The sequence below is a fragment of the Silene latifolia genome, chromosome 2 (genome assembly GCF_048544455.1).
Source record: "Silene latifolia isolate original U9 population chromosome 2, ASM4854445v1, whole genome shotgun sequence".
NCBI lineage: Eukaryota > Viridiplantae > Streptophyta > Magnoliopsida > Caryophyllales > Caryophyllaceae > Silene > Silene latifolia.
Genome location: NC_133527.1, coordinates 172,290,276 through 172,303,014, shown reverse-complemented (window position 1 = coordinate 172,303,014; position 12,739 = coordinate 172,290,276). Strand labels below are relative to the sequence as shown.

The 12,739-nt window shown below is 33.9% G+C and overlaps 1 protein-coding gene across 1 annotated transcript; it reads left to right on the top strand.

The window, feature by feature from the left end:
* The first annotated feature begins 1,355 nt into the window (after window positions 1-1,355).
* Window positions 1,356-11,991, top strand: LOC141631163 (NAC domain-containing protein 104-like). Its single transcript, XM_074443872.1, has 3 exons — window positions 1,356-1,680; window positions 3,138-3,429; window positions 11,694-11,991. Exons 1-3 carry the CDS (start codon window positions 1,449-1,451, stop codon window positions 11,752-11,754), a joined length of 585 nt encoding a protein of 194 aa, XP_074299973.1. The 5' UTR covers window positions 1,356-1,448; the 3' UTR covers window positions 11,755-11,991.
* The last annotated feature ends 748 nt before the right edge of the window (window positions 11,992-12,739 follow it).

Sequence of the window (12,739 nt, the reverse complement as noted above, 5' to 3'; positions counted from 1 at the left end):
ACTGTCGGCTCTGATATCATTTGTTGATCGAGATGTCAACTTTACCTGACCGTACGGTACCCGACCAAAACCTGATCCACTCGACCCTAAAAAACGGATGAAAACCCGACATAATAAATGGATGACAAATGGATGATGGATTGGATAAAGAAATCTCGGCCGTCATCCATCTGCCACGCACTACCCAATATTATTTATTTCTCCCTTTAAAAATTGATGACGGATGAAGGCTCACCCGACTCGAACACAATCCAATGACACCCCTAATTGTTGATTCATCCCCAACGACAGTCCGAAGTTAATTAGCGATAGTTCTACATAATGGCCAAAATGGAGGATAACTCCACAAGTAAATAGAATTCTTTTACGGATGGATTACTATATTAATCGTGACATTGACATGATATTGAATGAATTCAACTTTGAGTTAATTTTTTTTTAAAAAGCTGTTTTGGATCAATTTGTCACCATCCTGTTGGATCATGGATGTCACCTGTGAAAGCTAAAAGCTTTATCTAATACGTTGTACATCTATGATTTGGCCTTTACTAACGAAAAATAATGGCAATCATACAATTTTTCTAGGTTTGTCTACATTATAGAAACAGTATAAAGGATTATGTAAACTATGTAAGCGGTTTTGTAAAAAGAGGACGTAATTATGCTTCTATATTATATAAAAAAATAATAATAATAATAATAATAACAATAATAATAATAATAATTTTATCGTAAAATCAGCCTAATATCTCATTAAGTCCAAATATATTTAATTTTGATGATCCCCAATTTTAAAAGGTTGAATTAACATTATTAAATTAGAAATTAATATAAAACCCATTAACACTTAAATGAATCGATAAAGGATGTTCTAACTTAATCAGTGGTCTTGGGTTCAAGTCCGCGAATGCAAAAATGCTAAAATCCATGAGTTAAAACTTTACGGCCTAGTGATCTTACCTGACTCGAATCCAAACTAAATCGGATAATAAATACGTCCTTTTAATTTGTTTCGTATTTTTGTTTACCATGGTTATGATAAATAGTTAATACATGCATTAATTGCATTGATTTATATGTAAATTACTCTCTAATTTTTAAATTAATACCAATTTTAAAAGGGTATTAAAGGCTTAAATATAACCCAATGGGTTGTATTTATCATTTCCCATAAAAATAAATGGTGTAAACACAAAATAGTGCGTTCTTTTTCTTTTTAAACACGTGTTATAATAAGACAGTGACGCGTGTTACAATAAAACCGGCTTGTCTTATGTTTAGATAACCTAGACTAGATGACCTAGATCACGTATATATATAGTGATCATATGCTAGGCACAGATAACTCGTCCCAAAGTACACATTATACATATAGCCAATAGCCGTACCTTTGACATATAGCCATACATAAATTTGATATTTTAAAGACCAAAGTTTATAGGATAATAATGGCAGAAGAAACAATAATGGAAAATGAAGAGAATATATTGAGCGTGAGCCAATTACCACCAGGGTTTAGGTTTGATCCAACTGATGAAGAACTTGTGCTTCATTTCTTATACTCTCACTTTAATAAACCTGCTTCTTTTTCTTCTTTACCTGTTTCTCACTATCTAAATCTCATTCCTGTCTTGGAGGATTTTTATCATTGCAACTACTATCATCCTTCGCAATTGAATGGTATGTTATATTCCTTTCAACCTATTAGCTTAACATTTCTCATTTACAAACGCGCCACGTAAAGTGGTGGTCTCCTTCGATTCATGTGAGATGTCTTACATTAACATTATGGAAAGACGGTCTCACATATGAAAATGGCCAATTTTTGTAAATTTCTGCTAAAATTGGGGTACTTAGTTTGAATCATATTTTTGTATGTACTATTTGAACAAAGTCTATTAGACTAATAATTTTATTTTCTACTACTGAGAAATTATTCAAAAATGAAAAACGTTTTTTTTTCTTGCACATGTAGGATTATTTAATTTTTTTTTTTTATTATTGTATTATTATTGATGATTTTTCTTTAACTTAGCTTTGATTCAGCTCCATCTGTGAGGACTATGACTGTAACTACTGTGTTAATAGTGTTTAAAGGGAGAGTTATTGTTCGATCATACCCGGCCGAATCTATTAAGTGACTACTCCACATATTAAGATGTTGAAACCAAAGTATGAGAGACAAAATTAGTTTATACGTACAAGTGTACAACGGTACAAATTTAAAAAAATTTAGTGGCGGTGTCAGGATTTGTTTGTTTAGGTGGACAAATATTTTCAAGGGACAAAGTACTAATAAAGTCGGGTTCAAAATCAAAAATTTGTTATTGTTCAAGGAAGCGAGTGTTCTTGTTAGTCCCGCCCTAGATCCACTCCTGATCCAGACCCCGATGATCCATATATAGCACCCCCAACAACTAACATGTTTGTACGATCCCTAGGAGACAATTATTTGATTGCTTTTTCTAGAGGAACTAATTTTGTTACTCCACTTTGGTACAGACATAGGATGTGTAAGGGCTCAATCGGTCAAATATTTGCAAAAAGGAATGCATCACCAGGATAAGGAAAGGAGCGAATTGAATATGTCCGATAATTTAATTTTAATTAGTGTATACTCCCTCTGTCCCGGTCATTTTTTGTCCTTTTTTATATTGGAGTGTCTCAATCATTTGTTGTCATTTCTATTTTAAGAATGACCTTGATGACCAATTTGACCATTCACACCCAATTTGTTCTACTTGTCAGTAATTGGTTTATTTCTCTTTCATTGGTCTTTGTACCAAAACCAAAGGACAACAATTGACCGGGGCGGGAAAGTATATTACTGTATAAGAGTTTAATTTATGTACATATATATAGGAATTGAACTTGAGAATGATAGGCTTACCCTTAAAATGTTAAAGACCACCATTTAGGGTCTAGAACTATATGTATTGATTCCATTTCACACTTAGTGGTAGAACTAAGGGGGCTAGCAGGGGCCTTCTAACTAATTCAATGCATAGAGTTATTATTTGTCATATAATGTAAGGTTTTCTTCAATTTTCATTATATAAACAAGGTCAAGCGGGTATATATTTATATCCTATTACATACTCCGTAATTTGTACCTTATGATTTATGAATATGCGTAGGTAAGGCGTTTGAAAGCTACGGAAAATGGTACTTTTACACGAGAATGACGGAGAATCGGGTCACACAAAATGGGTACTGGAAAGAAACGGATATGGATCAGCCCATATTTGCAACATGCATGCCCAACAACAAGCCAGTTGGCGTGAAGAAATGTATGGTGTATTATGAGGGCATGTTTCCGTCTGGTGTCAATACCGGATGGTTTATTGAAGAATATCACTTGTGCTGTTGTGCACCAACGTTTTTGCACCTGCATTATTGCATCGCAACAAAAGAAGAACGCCACACAATGTAAGTGTTTGTATATAAGTACGTCTTTTTAGTTCAAATAAACGCACCATATCACATGTCAGAATCAAAACCTTAACTTTATGGTTGGAGTTAGAGAGCTCTTACCACTTACACTAACTCTTGTTCTCAGTGTGTATACGTACCATTGTGATCTTCATCTCGTTTCTCAATAACGATCGCAATTTGCAATTATTAACTACTTAGGTATTTGATCACTAAATTAAATAGACTCATCCATGATATTTAAAACCCTACATATTATGTAAATTATTAAGCAGCTAGTCTCCCTTAAGACGGACATCCGTCTGAAGATTAAAACGAGTAAGTATCATCTTATTTCTGCATATAAGACAAAGTTGTTGTTTTTCTCTATATATACATTCTGCTTTGTTTTATTCTAACTACTTAATACGTTTAAGTTTAAGATGGATATACTCGACTGAAATAAGAACTCCATTTTGTATTATATATGTAAGATAAATTAATAGGATCATTGTATAGGGTACATACCTTTAGCGGAAGCAACAGTCAGATCCTCTGGATCGTATAATAATAATAAGTAATAAGATAATTAGTATACTAGGATCTTCTCCTCCCTCTTCTGAGTTTCCTTATGATGACAATCGATGGGGCATGTCAACCCTATAACCTATTTATACAGGTTAGAGATATTCTAGACAGAAAGAGAGACCTAACCATAATAGAACTGTATTTGGGCCCCCCATCAGCCGCCCATCGTATAATAAATGCAGCCCTACACTTATCAAGATCTCCATCACACTATGTACTTAACTCATCGATGGAGATGACAGACTTAGGTCCAATGGATCATATAACTGTAGTGGGCTTTACCGGTCACATTCAACCCGTTTTCATAAATAAGAAAACCGACTAATGAAAGTCCAAATCCAACATTCTCCCACTTGGGTGACATTTGTTGGTTTTATTAAAAGAAGTTTTATTTTACGAAAATATTTCGAAAACCTTTATTTTGGAAAATGACTCTCAGGTTGAACAACGTGGCCATATAAACATCTCAATCAACGGAACTCGGTCCAATAAGCAATTTAATGTGAATCATAGCGAACATAGTACAATTAAAGTCATACAAGACCTTCCATGATCACAACACTAAAAGCTTACCGACATGAGTCCCAAGTGTGACAAAGTGTAGTGTGGTTTAGCATAATAGATCCAAACTTTAAGATGAGCATGCTTAACCACATTCGGTCACAGTCTCAAACGAGACCCACTTCTAAAGACGTATTCCCCTTATTTACCTTGAAAGGTAAATACCACTTAAGGTATGTTTATACTTATTAGAGATTAAACCACCCATTAAAGGGTAAATACACCAAAACGGGCAATGGCTAAACCGCAAACATCCATTAAAGGATAACTCCACCCACTAATGAGCAAATACACCACAACTGGCAATGGCTCAACAACCAACATCCATTTCAGGATAAATCCACCCACTAAAGGGGAAAAGCTTTAATGCACAACATCTCTTAACGAGACACAAATTAAACTATAACAATAATCATACATGCATTAAGCTTATATTTAACATGCATACACTTAGTGAGAATTAGAACATCAACTTTATTACCGAAATCATACAGTACCTTAAGTACCAAAAATCTTAACTACAACTCCCACTAACTCAGTGTATCAAAAGAAATCAGAAGATTCATATTTTCAACATGCTTTTAATAACTCAATAGACCTGAGTCCTTTAGTCAACGAGTCTGCAATGATCTCTTTGACCCAATTTCCGACTTTATGAATCTTCAAATAAAACCACATAGATTTGCCAGATTTTACATTCTTCTTAGTGCATAAGACTAAATCTCTATTATCACAACTAATAGTGATGGCTTGTGTGATCTGAAGAATGACCATAAAGCTATAAATGTAATCTCTTAATTTCTTGACATGATGAGTGGATGTATAACAGGCTGTAATCTTTGCCTCCATAATAGAGGTAAACAACTAGACATATTATTTCATAAGATAACACCACCAACTAACATAAAAACAAATCTTATACCGGATTTCATATCATCAAACACAGCCTCGAAGGTCTAATACACACTTCAGTATACATCAAATTATAAACAACACTATCATAAAGAATCTCCTACATAGTGTTCTCATCAAGTATACTTTAAGGACGGCATTCATTCTTACTTAAATTGTCACTTTTAGATATGAAAGTTACACCAGGTTATATGAGAGTTACACCAGGTTATTCAACATTATTTCTCTCTTAAGATAATCCTAGCTAACATTCTGTTAGACATGTCACACACAATCTTAATACCAAGCACAAAACATTCTTCCTCCAAATCATTCATGTCGAAGACAATGAAAAGATTTGCTTTTGTGTCATGCAACAAACCAAGATCATTACTACCAAGTAAAATATCATCAACATAAAGAACAAGGAATATCAATCCAATATCCTCCCACTGATCTTGTAATATATGAAAATATCATTAACATTTCAACAAGTCCATTAAACTTCACAAACTTATAAAACTTCATATAACAATGACAACAAACTTGTTTCAATTCATAAATTGTTTTCTTCAATTTACATACCATATGTTCTTTAACTTTCTCAACAAAATCATTCAAAAAAGAACAATGAGAATGTCCATTTTAGTATAACTTTAAATCATGAATAGTGAAAGACCTAAGAATCCTTTGAAGTAATAGGTGAAACCGTTTCATTGATATTCACACCTTCTCTTTAGTATAACCCTTTGTCACAAATCTCTCCTTAGGTTTCTTAACAACACCTTTAAAATCCAACTTTATTTTAGAGATTCACTTTACACCCGACTGGATTAAAAAAAAAAACAAAAAAAACTCACTTGAGTGACAATTAACTCCTAAACTTTATTATGTATCTTATCGATTGCATCTCTTCATACATATATAACCTCCTTATGATTTATCTGCTTGCACAAAATAAATACCTTGTTTATAGGTTATAATCTTAACTATTTCACTCAAGTCATAATCAACTTCCTCGATATAGACAACAAAATCACCATAGTTAAATGTTTAATGCCTTTTTGAAAACACTTTAAAATGTGCAACAACATAAGGGTTGTGAAATAACATTATTGGTCATCATACTTCCCCCATTAGAAAAAGAAGAATAAATATTTTTTCTAATGCATAATTAGAAGACTAACAACTCAGGATGAGGCAAACAAGCCTTCTGTTACTACAACAAGGTCCTAAGCCATTCTCTAGAAATTTCAAATTTATACTCTACAATTCTTAAACTTTAAAATTGACAGGATATATATATTAAAGAATTTAGGGGTGATTTTGGTATTTAACTTTTCCCAGAGGATTAATATAAATTCACACATTAACTGACAATCCAACACCCTAAGTTGGTTCAAACTCGACTTTCCTTTTTTTTTTCATCCATAATTCAAAAACACACTTTTAAAAAAAAAAACAAAGTTGTCAGGTACTGGTCCAAGATATATAAGGCAGATGTAAAAGTTTTACCTTAACTAAGATCTGTTAATTTGTATCTCGAAACAAACTCTTCACCCTATCCTTCTCACTACAATTAGTTCAAGAAGATTTGACATGGTGTATATAGTCTAACAATAAGCATTCAACAAAAAATCTTGTTTGTCATAACGACTCACCATCTCGGTTTTATCTCGCATTCTTATAAGTCATACTGTATTTAACAAGCTTTAAACCTTGACAATAAATACTGTGAAGTTAACAAGAGTCGTAGACTTACTACTTATAAAGTAAACATAATCACATCTAGAACAACCATCAATGAACATGATATATGACGTCTTTCCACAAATAGTAGTGGTTCACTAATGTTAGTGTGAATATCTTTTAAGAGTTCCTTAAAATTAAGTCCAGATACGATTTCACATTTGACAAGTCCTTGAATTTTCTCTTTAGAAACATGGCTAAGAATCTTATGTCATAAAATAAAAGAAAATAAAAAATGCTCTGGTCAATCTTCTTTTAATTCCAACACTCTCAACATTTAAGAAAATATCATGAGAAATCAAATCCAATACAATTAATACAAATCATTACAAAGGAAAACATTTCCAATAATATGAGAGTAATAAAAAAATTCAACCTTTTAAATATAAGTGACCAAACGAAATTCACACATGTCAAATTGCAAAATAAAAATCAAATTTCGTCTCATATACGACACATAAAGAAAATTTTCTAGAGTCAAATAAAAAAAAACTTGAACTGTGCTTTAAGATAATAGTTCTTATGAAATTCACATCAAGTTTCCCTCCATTCATTCCAAACACGCTGACTATAACCTCACCTAATGTTTATTTGTTTTGGAACTCGTTATGGAAAGTACAAATTTAAACAAATGATTCACTCTATAACCATCAAGAATAAGGTGACACATCTACTAAACAAATTCAAAATAAACTAGGGCCAATAAAATACATGTCTTTATCCTCGCTAACCAGACTTTGTATTTTAAACACTTTATCAATTTATGTCTAGTCTGGTCGCAAAAATAACAAGTACAGTAGTAATACTACCCAATTCATTATTATTACTCTTAACCACATGACGCTTAGAAGTACAGTTAGTCTTGCTGAAGACGGGTCGGAGCAAGTGACGGGTAATGCCACTCACAAAACGGATAGGGGGATAAGGTGGGGGCACCCCCATGTGCTTCCCTCTCTCCTCTATTTGGGTCATTTGTGAGAGGAAATGGTATCCGTCACTCAAAATTGACGGATACGTGCCGTCTTCAATGAGATTTTGTGTTAGAAGTATGAGACATACTATACTTTTGGAAATTATCCTCTTTAGTGATCTTTTATAATGGTCTACCCCACTTCCCCTTTGAAAATAGTGGCTTAATGAATAAGTTCACAACTTCTTACTTTATCTCCTTTTCTTTTTCAATACTAACCCATATAAAATAAGTCCTTGTCGGTCCATGTATCAGTTTGGGGCAGTAAGCTATTTTGAAGTGACTCCTTTCCGGGAAGAAAATTAAGAATTTAACCGACAAGGAACAATCTCAACAACGGGTACTTTGTCTTTAGTAAGATGATATGATATGCACTTCAATACTACTAATCACATCATACATGATTAAAGTTAATGAGATAGTCCATTAATTCCTTTAAATTTCCAGACATCAAATTCTTCAATAAAAACATACACAATTTGTGTACCATTTCCCACCTATGAAGGTGATATACACATTAAGCCTGACCCTTCTCATGTACAAGTGTAGGAGGGTCTATACATACATATCTTAATGAGCTAAACCAACGGCCAACTCAACATCACTTTTCACTTAACAAAAGTATTCTCATTTATACTCTTAATAGCACAAATTTCATTGCTCAAAGAAAATTTGTTGACTGAAATAATAGACCAGGGCCAATATTAGCATGATATAGGTATACTTTCTTTATAACTTTATACAAGAATATGCTAGAGGAGTCGCAATATTCCCACATGAATTCATATTATATTTTATGCATTCACCTTTGGGCAGAATACACAAAACACAATAACTACCTTCAATAGGAATCATATTATATCTTATGCATTCCCCTTTGGGCAGAATACACAAGACATAATAATTACCTCCAAGTAAATAGACAAGGAAATTTCTTAAAAATAAATCCCCTTTGGGCAGATAAATTTTCAAGAAATCAAATTATCACACTTATATTTACTCAATCACTTACTCAAGTTAACTTATACAACTTTCCCCTTTGGGCAGGAAATTATACAAACTAATTTAAGAAGCACCAACATTCCGGAATCCTTATGAATTATTTTAAATATTGATAGATAGCCCGCTTTGGCCAAGCTACCCACCACAATTAAAATAAATCACCGAAACAATACGCATATATTTACATACATGCTATTTCCAGTTTTGAACTTTGTCAATATTAGACGAGCAACATGTTATTTGTCATTAAACATTCGTTTTCATGATTAAATTTATTGCGGGTCAAAGTACATACGTACATCACTCATTAAATTATAATAACAAAGTGTAAAGTCACGGCTTAACTTCATTGTACATGTTATATTTTTTTGTTATGATAACATGGTTTATATGATATGATGATGATAGCATGATGATAAACAGACCCGCCCGAAAAGGAAGAAACCGAGTGACTTTGTTAAACCCCAACAGCTTAAATACAAGTTGAATAAAACTTAGGGGGTGTTTGGTTGGCTCTCTTGGAATGGATTGGAATGGATTTGCTTCATTCCAATGTTTGGTTGGAGTGTTTTGGAATGGAGTTAGATATCCAATGGATTCTAACTCCATTCCAACCGCCTAGAATCTCATACCCAACTTCTACCCTTGGTATCAAACTCCATTCTACCTTTGTACAATTTTAAGATGAACCAAACAAGTTTATGAATGAATGGATTTAGAACCCCATACCATTATGGATTCATATTCCAATCCATTTCATTCCATGCTAATGAATCAAACGCCCCCTTAATTGATCATAGACAAAAAAAAAAAAACGAAACCCAATTAAGTTAAATTGTGTTCCACACAAAATATGGAATTTCATGTCCACAAACGAGCCGACAATTTCATGATAATAAATTGTGAGTTGAGACACATACGTCACTAACTGCCAAATTTTTTCAAACCCCAAACTTTTCCAAATACAAGACACTAGTGAACTCCGTATTGTATAATGATCGGATAGGGTGAGACAGTAATTAATATTTCTTGTACCAATAAATCGGAAAAGGAAGAATAATAATAAACCCTAATATAATCCTGCTCTGATACCACATATAAGATAAATTAATAGAATTATTGTATAGGGTACATACCTCGGAAGCAACAGTCAGATCGTCTGGAGCGTATAATAATAATAAGTAATAAGGGGGCGTTTGGTACGGAAAAGAGTAAGAGAATGAAATCAAGAAAGGATAAGAGAGGGAAATGAATGGGATCACCCATATTATACTTGGGTGTTTGGTTGACAATTAGAGGGAAAGGGAATTAAAAGCCAACATCCACCACCATTACCCACCACCTCCACAAGTAGCGGCGCCGACGATCTTCCTCACGGTACCCCACGGCGAACCTAATCACCGCGCCTCACACCCTCAACAAACACCACAGTCTCGACCCCAAACATCTTATTCATTCTAAAAAAATCCACACAACCCTTCGAAAATCCCTCCCCCACCCCTTAAAACACCAGATCTGGTGTGGACGGCGTCGGGCGGTTGCAGTGGTGTGGCCGATGAAGGTGTTGGTGGTGGTTGGTGGGGTGGGAGACTTACTGAAGGTGTTGGTGTGGTGTTTAGTGGTTGAGGATATAGGGTAGCGTGGACAGGCGGCGTCGTTGGTGGTGGTTGTGTCGGTGTCGCTGGTGGTGGTTGTGTCGGTGTGGTGGGTGTAGGGTGTAGGTGGCAGTGGTTGACGGTGTGAGAGGGTGTGGTGGGTGTTGGTGGGAGTGGTGGAAATAGGGAGTAGGAGGAAGAAGGGATTATGGGGTTATGGAACTGAGGGAAGGGTAGGGATGAGAATGGTTTTGGGGGTAAGGGGGGGTGGGTATGGGTTACCCTTTCTTTGTGTCAAACAAACAACAACAAAAGGAATCAACCATTTTTATTCTCTTACCCTTTCCTTATTTCTCCCAACCAAACGTCCCCTAAGATAATTAGTATACTATGATCTTCTCCCCCCTCTTCTAGGTTTCCTTATGATGACAATCGATGAGACGTGTCAAGCCTATAACCCATTTATATAGGTTAGAGGTATTCTAGACAGGAAGAGAGACTTAGCCATAATAGAACTGTATTTGGGCCCCCATCAGCCCCAAATGTATAATAAACAGACTCTACACTTATCAGTACCATCACACTATGTACTTAACCGTACTGACTGAGACAGACCTAGGTCCAATGGATCATATAACTGTAGTGAGCTTTACCAGTCACATTCAACCCGTTTTCATAAATAAGAAAACCGACTAATGAAAGTCCAAATCCAACAATATAATGTCAACTGTGAAAGAATATAGATAGCAAAGTTTGGCCTAATTATAAGCTTAACCATATGTGGGCTTAATAAGATATTTAAATGGACAAATTGGCAATTTTGCATGCTAATTTCTTGTAATAAGAGATTTAAATGGACAAATTGTCAATTTTGCATGCTAATTTCTTGTATATTTACTAATTAAGAAATATGTTTTTGTGTATAGGATGTCAAAGAATGGGTTTTATGTCGAGCGCAACAAATTTGTGATGATTCTGAACAATTGAACGAGTATTTGGAGCAAAGTAAGAATTACGAGGGATATCTATCATCTTTAGACGAAGTATTTGTGGCTCTCACAAATGAACACGAAGAAATTAACTCTCCATACTAGGCCACGTATATGTACTAGCAACTTAAAGTCTTAAACCATGTTTTCGGTTTAGCAGTTTTTAAGAGAATTATATAAACACAATAACAATTATTAACCATATTATGAGTATAATTTTAGACCTTTACCCCGTTGTAAATATATGTAAATAAATATAGAGTGGTTTTATTGAAGTTTTTATTAGCTAGTTTGTATGTTGTTTCACCTTTAAATTCGGTATATTTAGCTAATTGATCAATGTAAAGTTGAATCATAATATGTGGCATTAACCAAAGAGTTTATATATATATAGTACATCTTGTTGCCATTTAGTTAGTTCTTTTTCACTGAAAAATGCTCTTTTAATTTTTATTTTTTTTTCAAAAACACCTATTGTTATTACGAGCTAAGGTTCTTTCCATTTTCTAAAAGAAATGGATGGTCCATTTCTTTTCAACGGACTGGATCGTATTCTAGCTTCATCCAATGGCTCCAGTTTTATACATGAAAATAAAGAGAAAATACGTGTTGAATAAACCCTATTATTATATAAATCTTAGAGAGGAACTAGAGGGAAAGGAAATAGAGAGGATCCTTATGCTATTATTACTCGGGATATAGTTCACCCATGAGAATTATTCTACTTGGATGTTTGAGGTCATAACTAACCATTATCATACACATCATTCATTCCATTCCAATTAATTGTGTACATTTTCCAAAACCACCACACCGACCAAAAAAATAAAAAATAAAATTGTAAAAGTCATTGAGACTTTGGGATAATATTGTCGTAGATGTTATTATTATAATTATTTTTGTTGTACGACTCCTTTGTTAGAGCAAGCCTTGAGTTTTCAATTAATCTTAGTATTTTAGGTAGGGTGATATTGTTTTAAGGA

Coding starts and splice junctions, on each gene's coding strand:
- LOC141631163 (XM_074443872.1), top strand. CDS start 1,449: ATGGCAGAAGAAACAATAATGGAAAATGAAGAGAATATATTGAGCGTG. Junction 1,681..3,137: donor TCATCCTTCGCAATTGAATG/GTATGTTATATT, acceptor GAATATGCGTAG/GTAAGGCGTTTGAAAGCTAC. Junction 3,430..11,693: donor AAAGAAGAACGCCACACAAT/GTAAGTGTTTGT, acceptor TTTTGTGTATAG/GATGTCAAAGAATGGGTTTT.